The following is a 26,082-nucleotide window of genomic DNA, read 5'->3' as shown; positions in this document are numbered from 1 at the left end:
GGACAAGTTAAAAATGTGTTTTGTTGTACAATCGATGCTTTCTTTTTCTTCCTTTCTTTCTTTCTTTGATAATGATGACCTTATTGTTTAAACTTCATCCTTACATGTCTGATGATGTTGTTTTGTTCAGTCATTGACATTTAAAAAAAGAAACTCATAACTGTCTCATAACTGTTAATGTCCAGTTTACTTAGGTGATGATAAGAGTTATGATCACAATGTCATGTTTTAAGTGAGACCTTTCATCCAGCAGTTAAACAAGTCCACATGACAGAAAAAAAGACAGCACAATAGTTGTTGTACAAAACACAGTGGTCACACAATAGTCTGGAACTGACACTTGTTAATAATCGTCTGTCATTGATTTGGAGCCCATTAGGACTTTGATCTGTCTTTTATGCCACCTGGGGAAAGGAATGTGCTGGGTCTCCTATTGTGTCTGCCTGTCTAGGAGTGCAAGGAGCGGTCATATACCCTGTGTGTGTGTGTGTGTGTGTGTGTGTGTGTGTGTGTGTGTGTGTGTGTGTGTGTGTGTGTGTGTGTGTGTGTGTGTGTGTGTGTGTGTGTGTGTGTGTGTGTGTGTGTGTGTGTGTGTGTGTGTGTGTGTGTGTGTGTGTGTGTATGAGTGCGTGTGTCAAAGAGAGGTCAATCAAAGCAGAATGGGCCAGAGTGTCACACTGTGCAGAGACAGTTGAGGGTTGGATATTGTTGAGGTCAGTTGGTCAAGGGTCATTTAGACCATGTTGACAGAAATGACAACATGGGGAAAAATTACATTTAAAGATTTATGAACAAACATTGACTATATATCAACAAACAAAATCATTCTAATATTTTTACTCAACATAATGCACACTCCCAGAAGACATTCCAAGTTTCCCAAATTTTAAGTTCATACTCACGCACTCTAAGGAAAGGGATTACTGCAGTACAGTTGTATGTCTTCATTGACTCAAGTTGTAGTTTTGATCCATATGTGTCCAGACTCATATAACATATGTTGTAAAGACTTTGAAGGAATTCTACATGAAAGTTTTTTTTGTCAAGTTTGATACAAAATTCCTCAAGGCGTTCTTGATATATTGTGTTCACGAGAATGGGTGGGATGGATCAGATGGATATGAGATCTCAGTGACCTTGAGCTTTGACCTTCCAATCACCAAATCTTTTAATTTCCTGTTTGAGACCAAGTAAAAAAATGTGACCAAAGTTGAAGAAATTCACTCAAACTAGTCCTGAAATAGTGTGTTTACAAAAATGGGACACATGGATAGGAGGGACATGAGGTTACATTGACCTTGACCTTTGACCTTTTACCAATAAAATTCAATATTTTCCTTTTTAAGGCCGAGTGAACATATTGCCAAATCACAAACAAACTAAATCTAATTAGTTTGTCCTTAAGTCCAACGGACATTTGTACCAAATTTGAAGAAAGTGCCTCAATGCATTTCTGAGAGATAGCGTTCACAAAAATGGGATGGATGTGACGTCACAGCGACCTTGACATTTGACCCCCAACATTTAATCATTTGATCCTTGAGTCCAAGTTTAGTTACCAAATTTGAAGAAATTCCCTGAAGGAATTCCTGAGATAATGTTTTCATGAGAATGGGTCAGATTGATTGGAGGAACTGACATTGACCTTTGACATATTACCATCAAAATCCCATCATCTCGTTTTCGAGGCCAAGGGAACGTTTGTGCCAAATTAGAAGAAATTCCCTCAAGGTGTTCCTGAGGGATAGCATTCACAAGAATGGGTCAGATGTGAGGTCACAGTGACTTTGACCTTTAACCACTATCATCTAATCAGTTCATCCTTGAGTGAATGTTTGAACCGGACAGATGGATGGGAGAGGCGTGAGGTCACAACGTTGACGTTTGATCAGCAAAATTTCATTATTTCCTTTTTGAAGCCAAGTGAGCGTTTGTGCCAAATTTCTTCAAAGTGTTCCTGAAATATTGTAATAATCATAATAGATCTATGTGAGGTCACAGTGAACCTGACATTTGACCTTCAAAATCGAATCAGTTGATGCTGGGAACCAAGTGAACTTTTGTGGCAAGTTTTAAGAAATTCTCTCAAGGCTGAGTCTCAAGTTTTTTCAGCCACAACTAAAACAAAATAATATTACTGCAGCTTTCACAAAGCAATTAGCTATTTCTGTTCCTAATAAATTTACTGGTAACAGTACTTGAATTGGATATTTTGACTGCTGAGTTGTTGTTTTTTTTTAAATGGATGCCATTTAAAAGTTACATGATTTATATTTGTCTCTAAGTGATTTGTATAGGAGCACCATGTTTGAGAATGCAGTAGCGTTCAGAATTTCTGTACCTTTGCTTGATTTGTTTCAAAAAAAATAAAAAAAAAAAAAATAATAATAATTAAGTAAAGGAAATATAATCCTTCATCTTTCTTTCCAAACCTGAACTTCTCAATTCTGTCATTTTGGACAACCATCTGTTGGCTCTCAGACTTGGTGAAAACCCTCAGATGACACAGCTGGGGTTCAGAGGAGGGGGAGAAAAGGGTCTTTAAATGCTCACGGCTGCCAGTTGGTCGACCGCATAGTCAGAGATGAAGTTGAAGAAAGGAAACAAAGTGATGAGGTTTCTGTTACAGGTTATAGGCTAGTAGTGGTTATGGTGAGGACCATATGGTGAGGACTCACCGGAGAATCTCTTTTTTGTTTGTCATCTTGTAAAATGACATCCCCACCATACACAACCTCTCCTTTTACTTCCACCTTCTCTTCCTGATTTGACTTTAAGGGACGTCGACATCTCCCCCCCCCCCAACTCCATTTACTACACTCTCTCCTCTTGTTCATACCTCGCCTGCTGACTTTCATGCTTTCTTCTGTCCAGCCTACTCTTCAGAGACGCATGTTCTTTTTATATATCCTTTTTTGTGTGCATGTCTTTGTATGGCTTTGCTTGGGCAAGTATGATGATTTGTATGTTTTCCGGTCTTTACTTACTAAAGAATGTTTGCTCTAAGTCACTCCCCAAACTCAGTAAATATCTGCAAGAGAAGCCATATGTTCACAACACGTATGTCCAGTTCCCATCTGTGCAAACCAGTGTGAAATGAGGTCTGTTTCATTTTGAAAACAACTGTCAATATAAAAAGGGGAGTTTTTAGCTGATTTTCTAAATAAAGTGTATTTAAAAAAAATATTTTTTAGTGTCTTTTTGTTATTTTCAATGAAAATTTTTAAAATGAACAGTAGTAACTGTGTAATTGTGAAAATAAAGTACATTATTTACTGCAGCAAAGAATATAAATACTACGCAAAAGTGTAATCAAGGACAATACTTGGGCAAATGTCTTTACATATCTCTACCACTGGTTTTTATGCTCAATCAAAACTTTTTTGTCCAAAAATAAAGACAGAAAGCTGATGTGAGGAACCACTGAATTGTGAGGGGAGTTTTCCTGTTAAATTTGTAGTTAGCTCAGACTGTCTGTTGGAACATTTTATGCACAACCACTTGAAGTTATCGCTTCCCTTCTCTTCATGGGAACCTCAGTCTTTGTCACTATTCTCCTGGAAATTAAACAGAGGTGTCAAAATGTGTCATGAGCACTCATACGTCGTTGTACCTCTGGCTCTGTGTGTGAGGTTTTTTTTTTTTGTGCTTGTTTGGTTACTCTCGTCCATGCAGCACCAGGTGATCTGGCCTGGTACGGAAGGTCACCGCTGTGATGTCACTTCCCTTTCCTCTCCGGATATTCCCAGTATTCTACTGCCAGCAGCCGGGAACTCTGGGAACTGAGAGCAGGAAGCCTGGCTCCTTCACAGGACGCAGAGAGCGAGCGAGAGAGAGAGAGAGAGAGAGAGGACAAGTGGACCTAGTGGTGAGGTTATGTGGTGATTTTGCGGAGCTGAATGACTCACCCTTTACAGTGTAAATATATGAGAATGTGTATTTGACTAACACTGTGTGAAATATTTGTAGATCATCTGTAAATAGAGCAATATTGCCCCCTACTGGTTATTCCCCCAGTTCACCACTTTTCAAAGGGAAATATTGTCCTTTCTACTCCACTACATTAATGTGACAGCTTTAGTTACTTTTAAGATGAAGATTTTACATAATGAATAATATAACAAGTTTTTAAAATACAACACATTAAACCAGTCGGTTCCAACCTTGAAACGGAGGCTGTAGCGCAGTCGGTAGAGTGGGTTGTACGCTTAATCAGAAGGTTGGTGGTTCGATCCCAGGTCCTCCTGTCCAAATGCCTATGTGTCCTTGAGCAAGACACTGAACCCTAAAATTGCTCCCGATGGTGTACCGTCAGTGTGTCGTAAGTCGCTTTGGATAAAAGCATCGGCTAAATGTAACGAAACAGATTTGTGTGCAAGAACTTCTTCATTCTTCTCCCATTAATCACCACTCACATTTATCTGCTGTCCCTGGTTATAAAACGACAATAGATATAAAATAGATCAAACTAGCTCCACCTGCAGCAGCTACAATAGTAACATGCTGTTCCCAAACTGATGCTTTAGTATTAACAGCAGCTTTATTTGTTGATTAAACCAGCTTTTGGGACTTTTTGTCAACCAAAATTGTTGTAAATTCTAACTGTATTACATGATATAGTCAAAACCCAAGACTCTGGGCGGAACTGGAGTAAAGTAAGAAAAGGACATTTGCTGTGTCTTTATTTCCATCCTGTTCTGAGTACACGTAAGCAAAATTTTGCTTGCAAAGTTTGGTTTGCTTGGTCAGCTCGTTCTGTTCACAAGGTGGCGGCAAAGCAGTATAAGTTCACTACAGCGTAACAAATTGAATGCCCTGAGGTTGTGTGAAATAATGTTTATGTTTTTCATTGTTTGTGAACTGGCAGGGAAAGACGATAAAATATTTTACATGAATATTTTATGTTAATAATGAAGGTATGTTAATAGTTGTTAAAAGCCGCAGTAGCTTCATAAAAGGATTTTATATTTTCCCTTTGCTTAAACAGCTGTTATGACAGTACAATATTTTACTCTGCTCGTGTCCGTGATGGTATAACTGACACATGTAAAAATAAAAAAATCAGAAGGTCCCAATTTCTGTCTTGACATTTGTATAATACTGTATTTATGAGACCCAGGAGTGGGAATCCTATAAACAACAAACATGAATAACAAAAAATAACAGGCTTGATAGACAGACTTCTTTTATTAATGATCTGTTGTGAAATCTCATCACTGCTGAGACAACATCATATTACTTTATTGTGCACCTTGTGCAATTCTGGTTTATGTTGTATCCGTGTATTGAGCTCGGCTGAGCTGCAATGTTTCCTCGTCTCATTCAGGTTGACCTCAGGAGCTCTTCCTCTGTAAAAGAGCAAAATACATCAGGTGCTTATATTGTATGTGGGTGGAGATTTGATGCTGCATGAACACATACAAGTTACAGTGGCAGTTTGACCAAGTTTTACTTGTGGTGTTTGTCAAACATCAGCAGTTATGCTGTTGTGCGCGTTAGTTTTTATTTTTTTTTTCATTTAAAATGTTTCTCATCTGTTATATTCCCTTTATTATCTTACCGTCTTTCACCACCCCGCAGTACTCCTCACACTCTGCCTTGCTGTAGAACTTGTTGGCGTTAGCCTGGCAGAAGCCCTGTTTGTACGGCACGCACAGACCGGCCGTGGAGTCAAAGGCCCAGATGGCTGGCTGCCCTGTGCAGGGTAGGGCAGCCATGGGCAGACGGCACACAGCTGGAGAGACAAAAGAGATACCCACACCTAAGCATCGCAACAGGCAGTGTTACTTCATTCTAGGTGTCGCACAGCAGTCGCAGACAGAAGTTGTACATCGCAAACTCTAAACTCTAAACTAATGCCCTTCTTTAGACCTGGCAGGGAGCCTCATTAAACACAACCAACAGTAGCTGCTGATGGCAAATAAATGAAGTGTCAGCTGCTGTACTAGCAACTTTGTTGGTGAAAAGATGTGGTTGCAGCCACGTGTGTTTTGGAGTATTTATCTAGCAATGTCTGTATGGCACAGTCATTCCATACGCAGATATTATGTTTTGTATGTCTACTCCTCACCCTCAGTGCGACATCTTTGCAGACACTCTCTCTCATTTTCGAAGTTGTTCTGATTGCCCAAACACCCTCCATACTTGAAGAGCTCACAGCTCATGGAGGAGGAGTTGTAGGAGTAACGCTGCAGCATCCCAAAACAAGGTCCTGTATCCGGTGCTGCTTTACAGGCCTCTGGGGGAAGCAAGAGAAAAAGAAAGAGCGAGCAAGTAAGTGGAGCATAAGAAAGAGCAGATATCCATTACTTACAACATCAGAATCCAGATTTCTGATGTTCCATTAAACATACAATAATATCTCAATGTATTCCATTAATCATTTGAGCAAGCTGATCTCTTACCAGTTCCATTGAACAGAGTCATATCATCACCGGAGCCCTCCACATCTGCAGGAACCAAAGTGGGCACCACGTTTCTCCTGACCCTCTGTATAAGAGTCACAGACAGCCTCAGTCAGACACACAATTTTTTTTTTTTTTTTTTTTACCAATAAAGGAGCAGTGTGTGCAACTAACTGCACCCTCCTCCCTTTACCCTCCTCTTCAAGAAGCTGAAGAAAAACTACTGTGGCCGCAAAACCCGTAAAAAATACAAAAGGCTCTCTTTGATTTGTCCTTTCTGCGATAGCGCAGAAACATTGCGGTGCAACATGGCACACTTATAAGAAGATTACGTATATTATATTCCATTTCTGCCAGTAGATCCCTAAAATAAATATCCCTACACACTGAACCTTTAAATTCCCCCTTAAAATGTATTTTTTTTAAGGATCGCATCCTCCTATTTCTTCTACTGCTTCCAAAAGCTAAATTACATTTTACAAAGGGGTTTGCAAATACATGAAACTTTTTTTTTTTTTTTTTTTTTTTTTTGCGTAGTTGCATGTATAGTTGTTACTCTTCACAGCAAAATTCTGATCTGCCATGACAAAATACAAAAAAACCTGTTTGCCTCAAGTGATGACCTTTTAGTTAAGTCATTCTCGTGAGTAAGCGCAGTATGATGAAAAAAACTGTCCTCTCAATTTAAACAATAAACAAATCATTCCTACTAAATGTTGTTTTAGGGATGCTTATATGTGTGGTCTGTTATTGCTACTGCTAAAAGTATTGCTATAAATAATTCAAGGTTTATCCTTCAACCCGGTATAACGGAAAAGGCAGAAAAAGACACTCCAGTCCACTACAGAAAAATGTGAGATAGCCAACGATTTGCATTGTCTCGAAGTGAACGTAATACATTTTCCAGTAGTGGACAAGAATGAAACCTACTGCATGCTTCGAGCCACGTGATTTACAGGAAAATGAAATGTCTTAAACAACATACTATGGTATGACATTTTTTTGGACATTTTGGACAACATTCTATACTATCAAATTTTTTGGACATTGTGGACAACATGTCATAATTTAGCATGTCGTAATAGAGTATGTCGTTCAAAATATGTCATATTTTGGACGACATGCAATAGTATGACATTTTTTGGACCTGACATGCATGTCTCAAGAAGGAATCAAACCAATGACCTTCCCACTGTGAGGCACTAGGGCTAACCACTACACAATTGTGCCTGTGACACTGACTTTCTTTCATACTTTTGAGGACATACTATGGTATGACTTTTTTTTCATACTTTGGACGACATACTATAGTATGACTTTTTTTTCATACTTTGAACGACATACTATAGTATGACTTTTTTCATATTTTGGACGACATACTATAGTATGACTTTTTTTACATATTTTGGACGACTTGCTATATATAGTATGACTTTTTTCATATTTTGGACGACATACTATAGTATGACTTTTTTTCATACTTTGAACGACATACTATAGTATGACTTTTTTCATATTTTGGACGACATACTATAGTATGACTTTTTTCATATTTTGGACGACATACTATAGTGTGACTTTTTTTCATATTTTGGATGACATGCTATAGTGTGACTTTTTTTCATATTTTGGACGACATACTATAGTGTGACTTTTTTTCATATTTTGGACGACATACTATAGTGTGACTTTTTTTTAATATTTTGGACGACATACTATAGTATGACTTTTTTTCATATTTTGGACGACATACTATAGTGTGACTTTTTTTTCATATTTTGGACGATATACTATAGCATGACTTTTTTTTCATACTTTGGACGACATGCAATAATAGTATGACATTTTTTGGACCCTACATGCATGTCTCAAACTGGAATCAAACCAATGACCTTCCCACTATGAAGCAATAGCGCTAACCACGACAACTGTGAGCCTGTGATACTGTGACTTTCTTTAAAGCTTTTGACGATACAGCGGTTAAGGGTGGCCCAACCAGTTATTAGGTTTAGGGGGCAAACACTTTTCCACACAGGGCCATGTGGGTTTGGATTTTTTTTTCTCCCTTAATAATAAAAACCTTCATTTAAAAACTGCATTTTGTGTTTACTTGTGTTATCTTTGACTAATATTTAAATTTGTTTGATGATCTGAAACATTTAAGTGTGACAGACATGCAAAAAAAATTGGAAATCAGGAAGGGGGCAAACACTTTTTCACGTTATATTGATTTTTTTTCTTCATATTTTCATATTGAAAAAAATATGAAACAAGGTCATTCTATAGCAAGTTGTCCCAAATATATATATAAAAAAAAAAAAATTAATACTATAGCATGTCCTCCCAAATATTAAAAAAAGTCATACTATAGCATCTCTTCCGAATTATGATCAAAAAGTCATACTGTAGCATGTCGTTCAAAAATCACAAAAATGTCATACTTTATTACGTTTTCAAAAATGTAAAAAAACAACAACCAAAAACTATGAAATGTTCAAATAAAAAAAAACAAAAATATGTTAGCATGCCGTCCAAAATGTCAAAAATATATCATAGTTTAGCCTGTCGTCCAAAATGTCCAAAAAAATATCATACTACAGCATGTCTCCTAAAATTTCAAAAAAAATGTCATTCACTTGCCTGTAACTTTCACGATCACAAAATTTCTAATTTTCACACGCAGACAGCCCGAAGCATGGCTACCTCACTTTTTTTTGTCTTTGGTACCTGAGGTTTAGGCTGACTTGTCGGCTCTGCCACTTGCTGTCCGGGAACACAGTCACCTGCACAGAGATAAATATATAAACATAACAGTCATGCATCCTTTCACCCTATAACCTAAAATATACATTTTTAACATTTTCAGTTGTCCCATTGTGTTGTTACTAAGTTTATGTTTTATATTTTTATGCAGCCATGCTCCAAAAATGATTTCCCCTTGTGCGACATTGAAGATCTGAAATAAACTGTCTCACGAAGAATGATATTAGTACCTTTTTCCATGCTTTTAGTCACTTTTTAAGCGCTAGATTTTTAGAGGCATGTTTTGGTGTGTGTGTGTGTGTGTGTGTGTGTGTGTGTGTGTGTGTGTGTGTGTGTGTGTGTGTGTGTGTGTGTGTGTGTGTGTGTGTGTGTGTGTGTTTTACCTTTGTTCTGTTTAATGATTACAGTGTCATCACTCATTCCCTGTTGTCTGACCAGTGTTTTAAAGTCATCAAGCACAGTGTCTCGCACAGCCATTGTTCGACCTGAAGAGAATAGAATAATCACTATAAAGCAGATGTAAATGCAAATGTTGAAATGGTGTGAAGGGTTTGAGGTGAAATGATATCCTCCAGTTCATCTGATAATCACTTTAACAGCAGTTTAAAATTGAAATAATAATTTAAAGGACTGTCTTTCATAAATTCATATACATCCACAAATACATGTTTGGAAAAGTCCCCATACTTGTGTCAAATAAATTAAAAGTGATACTTAAAACCTACATAAAGAACAACATGATATGTTTTCTTTTCCGAGAACAAAGTACAACAATGCAGAGAAATATAATGAACTATCAAGGTGCATCTAGAGAAAGTGTTCACTTACTGTAAAGCTTTACTGAGGTGCTTTCATCACCCGATGACTTCTTCTTGCTCATTATCACTATGGCATACTCATTGTAGTTTGTGTGAACCACGGAAGCGTCCACATCTGCCCTCCACTCTGCAGGAAGGAGAGCACGGGGACAGTCACATGATCTGTAATAATTTATGGACCATATTACCTGATAAGAGAGCCGCCTTGTTGACAGATGGATGGAAAAAGACATACGTGCAATGTGGTAGAAAAATCGTCCTGGTGTGGTGGTCAGCTCATAATCCCCAGAGATGTCCATGCATGTTCCACGTCTACACACACACACACACACACACACACACACACACACACACACACACACACACACACACACACACACACACACACACACACACACACACACACACACACACACACACACACACACACACAGATTATTGATACATTTATGTGTGCATCAAGATTACTGCTGTATTGTCTATAGGAACATGTCATAATCTATTAATTGATGATATTTTATGAATAATCTAAATCTTATATAAAGCTCTAGTGCTGGAAAAAGAACACTATTTCCATCTGAAATGTGGTGAAAGTAGTACAAAATACAAATTCAAAAGTAAAGTATGAGTATCTCAACCTGTACTTTAGTGGAGTACTACAAAGCCCCGTCAGGATTTGACAAATGTGCCAATTATCATTAGCAGCACATACATAAATGCTTTGGAATTAAACATACATGTCTTTTTTCCTGTTAGCTTTGGATTGAACATTGAGTTTTTGAGTAAGGAAATTTGTAAAATGATAACTTGAGTATTTCCTTATGCAATAATGTAAAGTATATATATAACTGATAAAGATGTGTTTTGATAAATTTTTGCGCATTACTGTGTTTGTGTGTGTGTGTGTGTGTGTGTGTTAATTCATGCATTTTTATACAAACCTGAGTACAGTTTTAGTCATCTTGAGTTTACCCTCAGTGGTACCTCTCTGCAGTACCAGTTTGCCAATGGCTGCATCTCCCCTGTGACGCTGCATATGGGGACATGTACTTGCTACAGCAACATCATGCCAAGTTCCCAAAAACTGTCAAAAAGAGACAACATGAAAAAGATTGTAAAAATACAAATACATCTTACAGTTGAAATAGATTCTGTTGGCTCTGTATATCGGACCAAAAACATAAAAACGGATGTTTAACCCACATTATATAAACAACACATTTACAAAGTGCTATAAAAAAAGAAAGAAAAACCTGTTAAAAAAAGTGAAAAGATGCATCCTCCCAAATGCAAACCCTACTGATTATTCTAAAATAAAATAACAGTGGATATATAGCCACAGATAACATATTAGTAAAAATATTACAAAGATTTAGAAATATTTTTGATACACCACATTTAACGCTTGAGAAAAGTTCTAGTAGCCTAAATGACGCACTCTCAGCACTTTAAGAATGAAAGTGAAGTTATCATAGGAATAGATCTCAGGAAAATAAAGTATTTTTTTACAGGACATAAAATGTTATGGAGAATGTAATGTTGATTTATGCATACTTAAGGGAATTAAACTTGACTTTTTAAAAAAAATTTTTTTATTCTTGCATAGAAATCCCAGTAGGTGTATGATATGTATTTTTAGGCTGATGATAAAGGATGAAACAAAAAAGAATTAAACATTTTGTCCCAATAATATGAATAGTGCATGTATGCATCTGTGCCTTTTTCCACTGACCACATAACATTTTAAATTCCACAGATTACAGAGGAAAAATGACGACTCAGTCACTCACCCGGGTCAGATCAAAGTTCTCCTGTGTCGGGTAAAGAGGGTCTGGGAGTACAGGGACTCCCTGGGAGGTCCAGGTCCATCCCAGAACCAGCAGAGGAACCAGGAGCACGGATTTCTGCATCTTGCCTGTCCACTCGTATCTCACACAGTCCCTGAAGTGTCAGACGATGAATCACCCCTCTTAACTCTTGAAAAGGGAACGGGGCATTGAACTCCTTTGAGCTCTGTGTGCTGTAGCCCTTGCTTGTACTCACTCCCACAGCCAAGTAAAAAACAAACAAGTAAAGGAGCAAAGTTCTGCCTCTCTGTATCTCTGTTTGTAGTTTGAGTTGTCTGGGCAACTCACCACATTAAACATTGGACTTCAGAATTGCGATGACGTCAACAGATCAATGTGCCACGATTTGAGAGACTTCGGAGTAACACAATTTTTTTGGGAGCATCTCAGACAAGAGTAGCATTCTCTCCATACGATTTTAAGATGCTGATGTCGTCTGTTGGCGAGGCTTGAAATAAGTTTTCACACTCTACAGACATCCGTACATAATCAACATGTTTCAGAACTACAGTTCTCATAAGGCTCTGGGACATAAACACAAAGTATAATGTTTCAATGGATTCCAGGAGTAACTGGAGTTGTGTGCTACAACCTGAGCCTTGTTTTTAAGGCTAATATAATATAATATAATATAATATAATATAATATAATATAATATAATATAATATAATATAATATAATATAATATAATATATATAGATATATACTGTACTGTATATACTGTGCATTTTATATTTTTACTGCTATTTTATTGCTTTCTATTATTCTATTATTATCTATTGCTTCCTGTATGCTGCTGTAGCGAAAAAAAAAATTCCCCTCGGGGATTAATAAAGTAACTACCTAACCTAACCTAATGTTTATTTACATTTTTGCAAAGTGGCACAAATAAAAGTAGCCCAAATTAGCAGTTCAAATTTGCAATGTAGCCGTGGATGTACATCCCGCTGTCACTGGGTCACATTGGTACTGAAGAAAACCTTAAAATGTGATGTGATGATTCTCAGCCAGTCATGGAGTTATGAGAAACATCTGTTTTTCTATGATTGAACATGATATGCTTGGAAACTGTAAGCCACTCTGAATCTCAGATGGGAGAGACTGTACATACAACAACTGTTGCCCGGGTTCTTCACCAGTCGAAGCTGTATGGGAGAGCGGTAAAGAGAAAGCCACTGTTGACAAAAAGCTCACATGAAATCTCACCTGGAATTCGCCCAAAGGCATGTGGGAGACTCCAAGGTCATTTGGAAGAATGTTCTTTGAGCTGTTCACGCCCGATCCCCGAACAACCTGACAGAGCTTGAGCTGTTTTGCAAGGAAAAATGGAGAAAAATTGCAGTGTCCAGATGTGCCAGCCTGATTGAGACATATCCACATAGACCCAGTGCTGTGATTGCAGCTAAATATTGACCTGAAGGGGGTGAATATTTATGCAATCATTTACTTTCTTATATATATTTAATTAATTGACATTATTTTGTAAAAATCTGTTTTCACTTTGATATTAAAGAGGTTGGTTTTTTTTTGCAAATTCTTGTAAAAAAAAAAAAAGCCAAATTATATTGACCATGATTTCATGTATAAAAGCAACAAAAGGGTGAAACATCCAGGGGCGTGAATACTTTTTTATAGGCATTGTATATACTGTATTTATAACACTTCTCATGCATTTTCTTTTTAAGTCTCAGCTATTGCTTTACACCCAAAGAGCATATTATTAGAAATTAGAATATTAACTTATATCAGTAATAAATGAATAATGCCCACAACTCTTCATACAAACAGCAGAAAATGTTTGCACAATGTTTAGTTATAGTAAACAATTAGGCTTTAAGAACAACTTGAAATTGAGATTCCAACTTGTCTCTGATAAACAATAAAGCACAATGAAAAATGTATAGGTCTACTATTACTTAGTACTTCACATTTCTCTCTATTTTTTTTGGTTTGTCATTAGTTCGTTTCACATGTTTGAGGCTAATCTGAGCTTCAGACAAACATGTAGCAGCTTAAAAACTGTGCATTATAATATATATTCTTTGGGTTTCAAAGTACAAATGCACTCATATAAACAGGGATTTCAGTTTACCTTTTCATGTTGACATGCCAAGCCTTTTATACATATCAAAACAAAGTAACAATGTATTATTCATGTGGTAAGTACTGTATCAATAGGAAGTCAGCAGAAAAGAATGACATAAAATGATGTTTTATCTGTTGAATAAAGAGTTTTTCACACGAAGTCAATGTGATGTATACAGTGTGACAATATGATTGTCTGAAGAGTTTATGTGTGATGGTCCTCCTCTTCAGTTCTTCCACATGATCTCTCACCCTGTAACAGTAAACAAACATTTATCAATATGCATAAATACAATACATATCATATATTTAGCAGTTTAACATTTGTATACATACAGTTACATCCGTCAGAGGTGAACTGTATTGTCACTGGTTAGCATCTGGCTGTGGGCCTTTGTTGTGTGTCACTCTACATTTCTCTCCACTCAGTAAGTCCTGTTATCTCACGAATGTATGATGTCTAATGAAGGCACAAAACTGTGAAAAAAAAAGATTATAAAATGCCAATGACTTAAAGAGATAAAATTGTCTGTCATAGTTCCCAATTCTACACCCTTCTCTTCCTCTGGGCTGCTCACCACCCGGTAGCACAGCAAAGTGTGAAATAGAAACGCCCGTCCACCACAGCAAAATGTGAGATAGCTACACTTGATGATGTCTAAGTGTGACAGTCACACCTTTTGCTGTAGTCAACCGGCTTGTCTATTACACAAGCTGGATACATCATGCATTTGTAATGTGAACATAAACAATTAGTCTCCTCTCACCTGGTAGGATTGTATCAGTGTATTCCTCTTGTGCAGGAAACCCAGGTGGAGCCACATTTCTTTTTGACCTTTTGGGAACAAAAACCTTAACGTTAGACGCACGAGGAACCCGCCATCGGGGGCTAATCACTCCTAATACAAATATAGGTCTGTAGTTTCAGCACGTCACAGTGTGAAGCATGTACCTGTGCTGAGTAGTGGGCTCTGTTAGCTGTTCGCCTGGAACACACTCACCTGGAAAGACAGTGAGACGCGGATGGTGTTTCTGTTTTTCATGCGGACAATGTTCTGTATGTTTCCTTGCATTCAAAAGCAATCAATCAATTATCATCAATAGTCCTCAGATAACATGTGTGTGCATCTGTACCTTTGTACTGATTCAGGATGATGGCCTCATCACTCATTCCATGTTGTTTGACCAGTGTTTTAAAGCGGTCCAGCACAGCAGGACCGACGTCCACAGTTCGACCTGAAGAGGAGATCATTTCTCTTATATACTGTTCAGATAGACTGTTCTTCTACCTCTGTTTAGTACTAAAATGACACAGAGAAAAATATGTACAGTTACCAAATATGAAAAAGCATACATAATAGTTCAAGTACAAGGCATTAAATATTTAAAAATATTTTTAACTCACTTTAAAGCATCACTATTGTTGCAATAAAGGGGTGAATTCTATATGGCCATCTCATCGTTTTAAAGATTTCAGTTACTTGATTGAGTTTTAAATATCTGCCTATACAATTGTCTAAATATAAGGAGGTTAAAGGTTAAGTTCACAGTTTTTGAAGTCTGTTTAAACAATAGTCAGAGGCCCATATAAACACGAATAAAGGTCTTGGGAATTTGAAAAACAAGATGTCCTCTTGATTTGCAGATAAATGTTGGAACGTGAGGACTGCAGTTTCTTTCCTTAATTATTGATATTGTAAAGTATGCGGGAACAAATCTCTTCAATATGAAAAGGAGGAGTCTTTACAACACGCAAAACTTGTTCTGGGTACCTGACTATTGTTTTAAGATAGATGTAATGAAATGTGACCCCATGGTTTAACCTCGCATGCAGACATGAGATAAAGGTGTAAAAAATAGATTGTAAGACAAGTCACTCACTATAAAGCTTGACTGAGGTGGTTTTATTTCCTGATGGTTTCTCTGTGCTCAGCAGAAGCATCATAGCATATTCATCATAGTTGGTATGAACCACAAAGGAGTCAACATCTGCTCCAAACCCTGCCGAAAAGGAATTTTAGTTTCACATTACTAGAAGCTTTTTAATGCGTTGTGCAGGACACGGAGAAGATGTACATACTTGAAACATGGTGAAAGAATCGTCCTGGAGTGTGGGTTGAATTATAATGCGTGGCTGTATCCTCACAGGAACCATTCCTATACATGCAGACACACACAAACACACCAAATGTTATACTAATTGTAACACACTTTAAAGTGTGAGTCTAACAGCATGCATGTGCGTCTATGACCTGATAATAGAGGCTGTCATCGTGAAACTGCCCTCAGAAGCAACAGGTTTCAGCTCCAGTGCAACAATGACGGGGTTTCCCCTCTTGCGCTGCATATAGTAAGGGCAGGTAGAAACAACTGCCACCTCGTACCACTTCCCCATAAACTGCAAAGAACACAGACATATTTACTGGACAGCAAAGCATGTGCAAGTGGACAGATTTGCAGCCATGACAACAACAGACATGACAAACTCAGAACATGGAGTAAAACCTAATACTTTCACATTTCATTTCACTTTTTTTTTTTTTTTTTTTTTTCAGTTGGTGAAATCCTAATAGAGTGAGAAAACTCCATCCAGGCTGATGAAAAACAGACCATTACAAATAGAAAATTGGCAAACCTGGGCGAATACATGCCTCAAAGATGGTGAGGGGGGAGAGGGGGAAACAGCAATGTTATACAATAAATATGTTACTAACACCTGTGTTTCAGCCACTCACCTGGTCCAAATCAAAGTTCTTCTGCGTGAGACTTTCTGTCAGTACAGGGGCCACTTGGAGGGCCCAGGCCGACCCCAGGACCAGCAGAAACGCCAGACTCCCTGCTCCATGCATCCTGTAAGCCTGTCCGTCCACCCTGTCTGTGAAAGGATTAAGGCTCTGCCCTACCCTGTTTTCTGTCAGTATTTCTGGGTCAAACTGACAACCTATGCATGAGGGTTTTTGTGAATTCCCTCCCACCAAGAGATACACAGCTAAAAGAGCAAAGTTCTGATTGTTTCTTTATCTGTGTCTGTGGACTGAAGGGTAGGCATGTGATTGTATGTTTGTTGGTTGAAAAAAAACAGAAATGAATCCCTGGACTTCAGAATTTGAAAAAAAAAAAAAAAAAAAAGGCAACTAATCAATACATGTTAGCATTTAACAGCTGATAATTAGTGGGGAAAAGGCTGCATTGCTGTTTACCACAGTCAAACATGTTCCTTCTATTCAGGGTAGTGGTTAATATAATTTCTCAGGGTATCTGTATTTTCTGTATAGCAGGTTACATAGTTTGCGCATCAGCACTAATTTAGTACAGTGATATGTGCCACCTGGTATTCATGTTAGAGTTACTGTAGTGTCAGATGTCCTCAAGACACATACTGAAATAGACAGTGGTGGAAAAAGTATTGAGGTCAGAATTGTGGCAAGGCACAGATCTGGCCAAAGTTACAAAATAATTTCTGCAGCACTCAAGGTTCCTAAGAGCACAGTGGCCTCCATAATCCTTAAATGGAAGAAGTTTGGGACGACCAGAACTCTTCCTAGACCTGGCCGTCCAGCCAAACTGAGCAATCGTGGGAGAAGAGCCTTGGTGAGAGAGGTAAAGAAGAACCCAAAGATCACTGTGGCTGAGCTCCAGAGATGCAGTAGGGAGATGGGAGAAAGTTCCACAAAGTCAACTGTCACTGCAGCCCTCCACCAGTCGGGGCTTTATGGCAGAGTGGCCCGACGGAAGCCTCTCCTCAGTGCAAGACATATGAAAGCCCGCATAGAGTTTGCCAAAAAACACATGAAGGACTCCCAGACTATGAGAAATAAGATTCTCTGGTCTGATGAGACCAAGATTGAACTTTTTGGCGTTAATTCTAAACGGTATGTGTGGAGAAAACCAGGCACTGCTCATCACCTGCCCAATACAATCCCAACAGTGAAACATGGTGGTGGCAGCATCATGCTATGGGGGTGTTTTTCAGCTGCAGGGACAGGACGACTGGTTGCAATTGAAGGAAAGATGAATGCGGCCAAGTACAGAGATATCCTGGAAGAAAACCTCTTCCAGAGTGCTCTGGACCTCAGACTGGGCCGAAGGTTCACCTTCCAACAAGACAATGACCCTAAGCACACAGCTAAAATAACAAAGGAGTGGCTTCGGGACATCTCTGTGACCATTCTTGACTGGCCCAGCCAGAGCCCTGACCTAAACCCAATTGAGCATCTCTGGAGAGACCTGAAAATGGCTGTCCACCAACGTTCACCATCCAACCTGACGGAACTGGAGAGGATCTGCAAGGAAGAATGGCAGAGGATCCCCAAATCCAGGTGTGAAAAGCTTGTTGCATCATTCCCAAGAAGACTCATGGCTGTACTAGCTCAAAAGGGTGCTTCTACTCAATAATGAGCAAAGGGTCTGAATACTTATGACCATGTGATATTTCAGTTTTTCTTTTTTAATAAATTTACACAAATTTCTACATTTCTGTTTTTTTCTGTCAAGATGGGGTGCTGAGTGTACATTAATGAGAAATAAAATGAACTTTTTTGATTTCAGCAAATGGCTGCAATGAAACAAAGAGTGAAAAATTTAAAGGGGTCTGAATACTTTCCGTACCTACTGTACGTGGGTGCATGAGTGTTACGGGGAAAATGTAGTGGAAAAGTTAAATGAAAAGTACTGATTTGGTCCCTCTGCCTAATATATAACAACATATTATACATGACAGCATTAGATGATTAATACTGAAGCATCTGTGCAAGCAGCATGTTACTGTAGCAGCTGTTGCAGGTGGAGCTAGTTTTAACAACTTTATATACAGTTTTATATTCAGGGGCAGCAGATAAATATGAGTGGCTGTCAAATGATTACTAGGAAAAGAAAGATGAAAAAACAAAGTTCCCATCCACAAATTTTTTTTTTTAAATTTTAATTTTTTTTAATTTTTTTTTATCATTGTGTCAAATCTTCATCTGAAAAGTAACTAATAAAGCTGTCAAATAAATGCAGAGTAGAAAGTACAATATTTACCTCTGAGAGAAAGTGGATTGGAAGTAGAAGATGGAAATACTCAAGTACAAGCACCCCTTCAAATTGTACTCTACAGTACATGAGTAAATGTGCTTAGTTACCTTTCACCATTGGCAGCAAATTAACAAACTGAACTTGCATCCTTGTGTCAACATGTGAAACAGCACAACTGATGATGTTCAGGGGAAGTCGTGGGAGAAGTGCCAAAATGTTCTTTGAAATAAAAGATATACCACGGTGTAGAAAGACTTTATGAACATTGAAGTACAAAAGGTGAAAATACTCATTATGCAAAATGGTCCATTTCAGAAAATTTATATTTTATATTGTTTATTTAACTATGTTACCATAAAAGAACCATGAAAATAATGTTAAAACACTGCATACAATATGTTGATGTATACATTTCATCAGCAATATTTTCTACTTTTGAACTTTGTAGTCAGATTTATATTTTTTGAAATAAAGTTCTTGTATTACTTCAAAGTAAATGTTGAGGATGCTGGAGCAGCACAGCAGAATATGTGCTGTCATCTTCCTCTCAGGTAAAATATGGAACCTAGAAGGAGTAAGAGAAATTAATTTACACTGAAGATTTGTGGGTAGAGGTCATTCACACACCCGCATTAACAATCAACTCCTCAGTTTTAAACATAAAAAAACAACAACAACACTGTCTCACCTAATGTCCAGATGCTGATGTGGGGCAACTTTCTGTTGACCCAAAAACAAACAGAGAAGAATCATGAAATTTAAGAGTAAATCATTTTTAAATTTTTTTTTTTATTATCCGTGTCTGTATGTTCATAAACGATCCATGTGAGGATGTGTATTCTACCTTTCTCACCTGCTGGAGGTGGAGTCAGGATAGACTCTCTGGGGAAACCGTGGGAATTGGCAAAGGCTTTAAACTTCTGAATGACATCAGTCCTGACTCTCTGAGAGCGACCTGTTAACAAGTGCAGAGGCACATTTAGACAGTACTGGTGAATAGTATTGGTTCGGCAGTGGAGCTAAAAAAATCTGCAGCTTGTGTGTTTATATGTAATGTAAAAAAATATTTGTCTGTCTGTGTGTGTGTGTGTGTCTCACCATAAAGTGCAACCTGTGTGTACTCTCTGTTAAAAACCTTGTGCTTGAGAACCAAAGCGTAGTCAGTGTAGTTTGTGTCCACCACTGTGATGTCCTTCACCATGTTATGGCCTGAAAGAAAACACATAAGTGAGGGACAAACAGCACTGAGATATGAATATTCAAGTTTTAATTGTTTGGCAGAAAAAAAATAAATAAATACAGAGAGTATATAAAACATAAATAAATTATATATATATTTAAGTTTAGCACAGATACTGAACTTATTGTGTCAGCTGTCAATTATGTTACATACAAGACAAAATGTTTGAATTAGAATGAATACAAAATAAATAGGCTCCTGTAAGTGCATTACAAAAATGTAAAATATAATAAATACTCAATCAATACAAAAATAACATACTTTTATTGTGTTAAACAAAAAAAAAAAAACGAATTACACAAATAATATATTTCTGTGTGGCTTTTGTTTCCTGTCCTCATTACATTTTGTCACATGCTGCCTTGTCACTGTGACTTATCCTCGTGCTCTAATGTGGTCGTTTACTCCTGAACCTAAAGTTGTTCAACTGCTGCGTGACACACAAATGTCTCAAAGCTGACTGAACATTACGTCTCTGTTACACTTACGTGTGCTGAAGTAGGTGAATTGTCCAGGCACACTTGTCTTCTCATACTGGTACACTTTACTCCGACATCCTGCAGGCCTGAAGCACACAAACAAATATGTATTTACCCTCTGTCCAAACCTGTCATCTAATCTATGCACTTCCATCTGCCTTCTTTCCTCTCTTCTTTGACTAGCTCATATCCATTTTGTTTACTGCACAGTACCATAAATTAATACAAGGTATTTCAAACAAAAATTTTCACTGTTGATCACGTGTCATCCCTGCACACACACAGACTCACGTGATGTCCCACATTGTGAGGTTAACGTTGCCGTTCGGCAGCGGTGTGATCGTGCCCATGGAGGCCCTCAGTTTGTCTCTGTAGGGGACGAAACTCGGAGAGTCATAGGCGAGGCCCACGCGGTACCATCTCCCTGCGAACTAAACACACACAAACAGATCTTCAAATTGGTTTGTTTGCCATTAGTCACACACAGATTCCATATATATATATATATATATATATATATATATATATGGTGGGTGAAACCCTTTAAAAACAGGTGACATAAAAGGGTTACATTTCAAATAAAGTTTCTGCGTTTCGGAAAACAACTGGGGACTGTATTTGTGGGAGTAAATAGTGTCTAGGGACCATTTTTAGTTGTATATTTAGTGCCCTGTTGAGCATTTGCAGAAGCAAGACTTAGAGGGTGTGTGTGTGTGTGTGTGTGCGATTGAAAAATAAACTACACTGCCCATGTTTATTAAGAAGGAACATGTCAGGAAGTAAAACTAACAACAGCTTTTACCCGCTGCTGCAGCCAATTTAGGCTTTAGAGAGAAGGGTCAGACATGGGAAACGTAAGGTGAAAAAAATTGAGACAATCAAAGAAAAATATTGCTTTGGCTCACACCAGATTGGCAGGAAAACGAGGGCTTTATAAATATAGGACAATCCCTTGTTGTAGCCGAGTCAAATCAGCCACAGCAAACAAACGGAGAGCTTCCTTTTCCAAGACATTTCTCTCGGCCTATTCGCCATGGGAAACATCAACCTGACCTCTCTCAACCTCCCGGGTGTGAGGGAACCAGGAAAATAACTATTCACAAATGTATTAATCTTAATCATTGACTTCATCGTTTGTTTTTTTTGGGGTCATCAACTGAGTTGCTGCTCACAAACGTTGACCCTGCGCAGACACACATCAGGACACACTGTTCCCCCCCGCCCCGCCAGATTACTTCAGATCACTTAATGAACAACAAACAACGAGAGCAGCAGGAGCTGAAACTCAAATCTCCCTTCACTTTAACACATCGAACTGACTGAAACACATCCGGGCGTAAAAAGCAAAATAAGAATGAATATGTATGAATGTCGATCATACCCTCTGCAGGTTGAAGTCTCTCTGCGGCTTCACATCTGCGTGGACCATCAACACGCACAGCATCACCATGGCAACGGCGCCGACGGTGGTCCTCATGGCTGCGTGGAGGGTGAAAGCGGCGAGTTAAAAAAAAAAAGGTTTCGACGGGGTATGTGACCCGAGCCCAAAGTGAACTGTAGGCAGTCAACAGGCAGGTACAGAGTGGCAAAGCCTGTGGCAATGTTTGCTTTTTCTGCTGATCCACCCACCCGCTTGTCAGCCAATCGTCGCCGAGGATCAGGGAACAGTAGCCAAGTGTTGAAGATGTGTGTGGTTCCAAAACAAGTCTGACTTAGACTTCTCGAAAGGCACAGGGGGGATATATCATGCTTGTGGTTCACTGGAATCAGCTGAGATTCATGTGGTGTTTTCACAAGGAAACACCAGGAGGAACGAGGCACAACAGATCAGTGACTTCTGCTTCTGAACTCTGATGACCAAGTTGTTTTTAAACAGACCACTCTGAGGACACACTGTGGTTTTAGTTTCATTATGTTATGGAAAAATACTGCTGGCTTTTACATTGGGAAAAAAAAAAAATAGGAAAGCGTGTACAATTACAGTAATTATGGCTCATGTCAGTACACGTCTTCCAATGAATAACTTGCTGACAAGTTTCAGATTCATTTTGAAACTCATTTTCACATCGTCTTAACTTTCCTTAGTTTTAATATTTCTGGCTTCAGAAGTAAAACTTATCTTATATTCTCATACTGAAAGCAATTTCTGCCAAAGAGACATTATACTTCAAATAGCTTCATTGCCAGGTTTCACTTTGTTCCTTTCTCAGAAAAGTAAATACTAAATAGTGTTTAACGGTTACAAGTAAAGATTTACAATCTAAACAATAAGTTGTTGTTAAATTAGGGCTAAGGCTGAAGCGGGTGTCGTGTAAACGTTAAATAAAGGTTTAGCAGTGAGGCGAGTAAATGAGTACACAGAACACAAAATATATATATTTTGTCTGTCAACAGACAGGCTTTTAGAGGTGCTGTGGGTCTAATTCAATGTATGTCCTATAAAATATAAATTAAAACAATATCTTTTTTTTTATAAAGTTTAAAATAATCTAAAAAAAACAAAAACACATTTCTAAAAAGTGTACATTTTCTGTTGGGACAAAAACATCTTGGATACAACAGCTTTATGCAGGAATAATCTCATAAAGAGCTTCTCTCTGAAGCACATTAAATACTGTATACGTGATATACTAGTTGTTGTTTTGTTTTTTTAGATTGATTACATTAGTACATAAATACATGCAAATTTAGATCAGGTCTTATTAAATGTGATTTCCAAGAGATGGTTGTTGGCGTCATTAAAATACAAAATTTTGACAAATAATAAAAACAATTTACCTGGAAATTCCCCAACAGGAAGGCCGACACGAAGAGACATGCTCAAGGACAAATTTATCTTACCGTTGGTGAGAAAACGGTTCGGACTCAAACTATTTAATCTACACGGCGTTACAGAGTCAGAGTCAACAATTGAAATAGTTTTTATTAATAATGATTTTGAATTTGCAGCACTGCTTTCATCTCATTTTCTTGAAATGCGGGATGTATACAACTAGCCTTCGGTGGACAAGAGGACATCAGTGTGTGCACACCTCACAGACCTCCTCTTCACACTCTGCGCAGGCCGAGAGCTGCTGCGTGTGCAGTAAGACAATCAAATCAAATAAAACAAAAACAAAAAATTGTTCACACGTGTAGCCAGACATGTACGAACCATGACAGGGGAGGGAAAAAAGGACAAAGGAAAAAAAGGTGCAAAAAGTGATGGGAGGAATGAGGGACAGTGAGACACAAGAGACGCACGTATCATAAAACACAATTCTTCAGCCAGGGTGTGTGATCTGAAGTATGAACTGCCCGCTGTGTAAAAATGTCCATGAAATCAGTCACAACTGTGACGGCGAGAGTCATTATTCACTTTCAGAGCGATTTACACTCGAGAGACTCCGCTTGTCTCGGCTTATCTCGGCGTGAGCTTTGAAGACTGGTTTGATGCCCCCGCAGGCTTCCTCACGATGTTCCACATTAGAAACTTTTTTGAATTATTACACCAATCTCCACATACCGAGTGACGGTGGACGTGTTTCAGGGACTGGTGTTAAATCTGTGTAATTACTCAAATAATAATGTAAAAAAAAACAAAAAAAAGGCTAATATAGTCAGTTCGGGTACAGTGATTTCAACCAATTCTAATAACCACAGGCCAAATGAGACATTTAAATCGGTTTAAAAATGTCCAAACAAAATGCATTGCGAGATTTAATTTTCATCAATTACATGTACAGTAGTTGTAGCAGTTTGATCTTCTAACGACTGCATGATAAAATGATGGCATGGAAACCTGTGTATGTCTCTCTTTATCTGTCAATATTTATTCACTGGGAAATGCAAACAAGCTCTGTGTCGACGTCTACAACCATTCTTTTTTCCTGAAAAGGCAGATCCCTGGCTGGTTACTAGTGCCTTTCAAAAAATGAAAAGCCAAAAACAAACCGCCATTCGATTGTCTTCCATTCATGCATGAATCCTCCTCCTTTTTTTTTTTTTTTTTTTTTTATATAACAAAACAAAGCTACGATTTCACACAGAGAAAAACAAAAGCAAACACATATAGCAGTGAAATAATCAAAGTATAATTAAAAGTTCTTTAAAAATAATTTAAACTCGTTTAAAAAAATAAAAATAAAAATGAAAATGGAAACATCTTCTTCAGAGTGCTCTTCTGTGGGGCTGTTTAGTCACACGCCCCCTAGTGGTCAGGGTTGACAAACGCAACCCTCAGTTAGAAGCATCATAACAGCCGGACTGTGTTCCCCAAGATCCACAAATCACACTTCACTTTACAACATCGTCACTCGATTTCCTTTTCAGACATTCATGAGAACATTTCACACTCATCATTAAAGAATAAATAAATGTGTGCGAGAGAGAGAAAGAGAGAGAGAGACAGAGGAAGCAGGAACAAACCTCGAGTCCTGTCAACTGGCTTTGTTGGTCTTCCCCCCCCCAAAAAAAAACCAGGGAAAACAAAGGTGAGAGCAACTTTGATACAGTCAGCAGACTGCGGCCATCAATGTCAACCGTGTTAGTCAGTGCAACATGTGAACTAAGAAAAGATGTTTAAATGTATTAATAATCAGTCTTCGGAGAACAGTAGCCAAAGTGTAGCCACAATAAAAGTCATGAATAATAATACTACTAATAATACTACTACTAATAATAATAAGTCCTCTTCACTACAGCCAGACTTCAAATGACTTTTACAATCACTGCTGGCAGCAGCCCGCTTCGCTGTACTGTAGGCGACTTAGGATGTGGTCAATTGCAAGAAAAGAAGTCACGGGGTAATGGCAGACGACACACAACAGCAAACGATTCTTAAAAGTGTAGTTAGAGCTTCTTGTCACCAGACCTCCTGAACTATCTCAAAAGTCGACTGAATGAAACCCTTAACAATCTCCAATTAAGAAATATCCGAACGTAAATGTAACTGTTTTTTTTAAAATTTTTTTTTTTTTTTACCATCGTCTGATTCAGTGAGCACAACGAGATGAAGCAGACGCAAAAATGAAACGGCGAGGATCAAACAGAGATGCCTGCTGAAAAGGGAAAGGAGGGCCACGATCAGAAAGAGAGAAGAAAGAGGGAGGAAATGGATGAATGGAAAGGATTTGGGTGCTTGGCAGAAATGTGACAAAGGCTTAAAGTTTACGTTTTGGGAAAATGGAAGCTTGGGTAACCTGCACGACAACCCAAGTAGGAAACACGCAGCAAATAAGAAAGCTAGAGGACAAATTAAAGTGAAAGATAGGACTGAATAAAAGACCAGAAGCATCTCAAAGACAAAGAGACGAGTAGGGTGGAGTCCCTGTAGATGGTCTGACAGCAGCCCACTGAGACATAGACTCTCCCTGCACCTGGCAGGATGAAGGCGCCAGTCGCTGGGCTGCTGTGGAGTCTCCCAAATTGGAGACAAAAAAAAAAAAAAAA

The 26,082-nt window shown here is 38.2% G+C and overlaps 4 protein-coding genes across 6 annotated transcripts in view; all 4 read right to left on the bottom strand.

The window, feature by feature from the left end:
• Nucleotides 1–19,612, bottom strand: part of LOC138623814 (ER degradation-enhancing alpha-mannosidase-like protein 3) — a 131,553-nt gene extending 111,941 nt beyond the window's left edge. Inside the window, exon 1 of the mRNA XM_069703547.1 lies at nucleotides 19,593–19,612. The gene's annotated coding sequence lies outside the window, so the exon portion shown is untranslated. The remainder of the gene's footprint in view (nucleotides 1–19,592) is intronic.
• LOC138623769 (protein AMBP-like) lies at nucleotides 5,175–11,970 on the bottom strand. Its single transcript, XM_069703461.1, has 10 exons — nucleotides 11,776–11,970; nucleotides 10,927–11,069; nucleotides 10,221–10,297; nucleotides 9,996–10,112; nucleotides 9,551–9,652; nucleotides 9,132–9,187; nucleotides 6,405–6,489; nucleotides 6,071–6,238; nucleotides 5,561–5,734; nucleotides 5,175–5,348 (listed from the first exon to the last, which is right to left on the bottom strand). Exons 1-10 carry the CDS (start codon nucleotides 11,893–11,895, stop codon nucleotides 5,323–5,325), a joined length of 1,068 nt encoding a protein of 355 aa, XP_069559562.1. The 5' UTR covers nucleotides 11,896–11,970; the 3' UTR covers nucleotides 5,175–5,322.
• LOC138625820 (protein AMBP-like) lies at nucleotides 14,027–16,878 on the bottom strand. 2 transcript variants are annotated; one of them, XR_011311256.1, is made up of 9 exons: nucleotides 16,653–16,878; nucleotides 16,170–16,315; nucleotides 15,998–16,074; nucleotides 15,799–15,918; nucleotides 15,052–15,153; nucleotides 14,870–14,918; nucleotides 14,685–14,752; nucleotides 14,254–14,394; nucleotides 14,027–14,170 (listed from the first exon to the last, which is right to left on the bottom strand). XR_011311256.1 is itself a non-coding variant. In XM_069707008.1 (8 exons), exons 1-8 carry the CDS (start codon nucleotides 16,764–16,766, stop codon nucleotides 14,166–14,168), a joined length of 681 nt encoding a protein of 226 aa, XP_069563109.1. In that variant the 5' UTR covers nucleotides 16,767–16,876; the 3' UTR covers nucleotides 14,027–14,165. The 2 variants fall into 2 exon arrangements, 1 of the variants encoding a protein (XP_069563109.1); XM_069707008.1 differs by lacking the exon at nucleotides 14,254–14,394 and having other exon boundaries at nucleotides 16,653–16,876.
• Nucleotides 19,173–22,226, bottom strand: ptgdsa (prostaglandin D2 synthase a). 2 transcript variants are annotated; one of them, XM_069703617.1, is made up of 7 exons: nucleotides 22,034–22,226; nucleotides 20,944–21,083; nucleotides 20,662–20,738; nucleotides 20,032–20,142; nucleotides 19,778–19,888; nucleotides 19,622–19,653; nucleotides 19,173–19,498 (listed from the first exon to the last, which is right to left on the bottom strand). In XM_069703617.1, the coding sequence occupies exons 1-6, from the start codon at nucleotides 22,127–22,129 to the stop codon at nucleotides 19,622–19,624; spliced, it is 567 nt and encodes a 188-aa protein (XP_069559718.1). In that variant the 5' UTR covers nucleotides 22,130–22,226; the 3' UTR covers nucleotides 19,173–19,498. The 2 variants fall into 2 exon arrangements, with proteins under 2 accessions (XP_069559718.1, XP_069559727.1); XM_069703626.1 differs by having other exon boundaries at nucleotides 19,787–19,888.
• Nucleotides 22,227–26,082: the final 3,856 nt, after the last annotated feature.

This window comes from Brachyistius frenatus, unplaced genomic scaffold, assembly GCF_029030835.1.
Source record: "Brachyistius frenatus isolate BFR_SWC_R1_liver_20210118 unplaced genomic scaffold, ASM2903083v1 Contig_3, whole genome shotgun sequence".
Lineage (NCBI taxonomy): Eukaryota > Metazoa > Chordata > Actinopteri > Embiotocidae > Brachyistius > Brachyistius frenatus.
Note: the sequence above shows the minus strand (reverse complement) of the source record. Positions and strands in the feature narration are given on the sequence as shown.

Bases quoted from the DNA above. Each gene is read 5' to 3' on its own strand.
- LOC138623769 (XM_069703461.1), bottom strand. From the start codon at position 11,895: ATGCAGAAATCCGTGCTCCTGGTTCCTCTGCTGGTTCTGGGATGGACC. The intron at 10,298-10,926 runs GTTTGTATAAAA...GTGTGTGTGTAG, and splicing joins ATGACTAAAACTGTACTCAG to ACGTGGAACATGCATGGACA. The intron at 10,113-10,220 runs GTATGTCTTTTT...TCCTTCCTGCAG, and splicing joins ATTTTTCTACCACATTGCAC to AGTGGAGGGCAGATGTGGAC.
- LOC138625820 (XM_069707008.1), bottom strand. From the start codon at position 16,766: ATGCATGGAGCAGGGAGTCTGGCGTTTCTGCTGGTCCTGGGGTCGGCC. The intron at 16,075-16,169 runs GTCATAGACGCA...CTGCATGTATAG, and splicing joins ATGACAGCCTCTATTATCAG to GAATGGTTCCTGTGAGGATA. The intron at 15,919-15,997 runs GTATGTACATCT...CCTTTTCGGCAG, and splicing joins ATTCTTTCACCATGTTTCAA to GGTTTGGAGCAGATGTTGAC.
- ptgdsa (XM_069703617.1), bottom strand. From the start codon at position 22,129: ATGAGGACCACCGTCGGCGCCGTTGCCATGGTGATGCTGTGCGTGTTG. The intron at 21,084-22,033 runs GTATGATCGACA...GTGTGTGTTTAG, and splicing joins GAGACTTCAACCTGCAGAGG to TTCGCAGGGAGATGGTACCG. The intron at 19,889-20,031 runs GTGAGACACACA...ACTTGTTAACAG, and splicing joins CACACAGGTTGCACTTTATG to GTCGCTCTCAGAGAGTCAGG.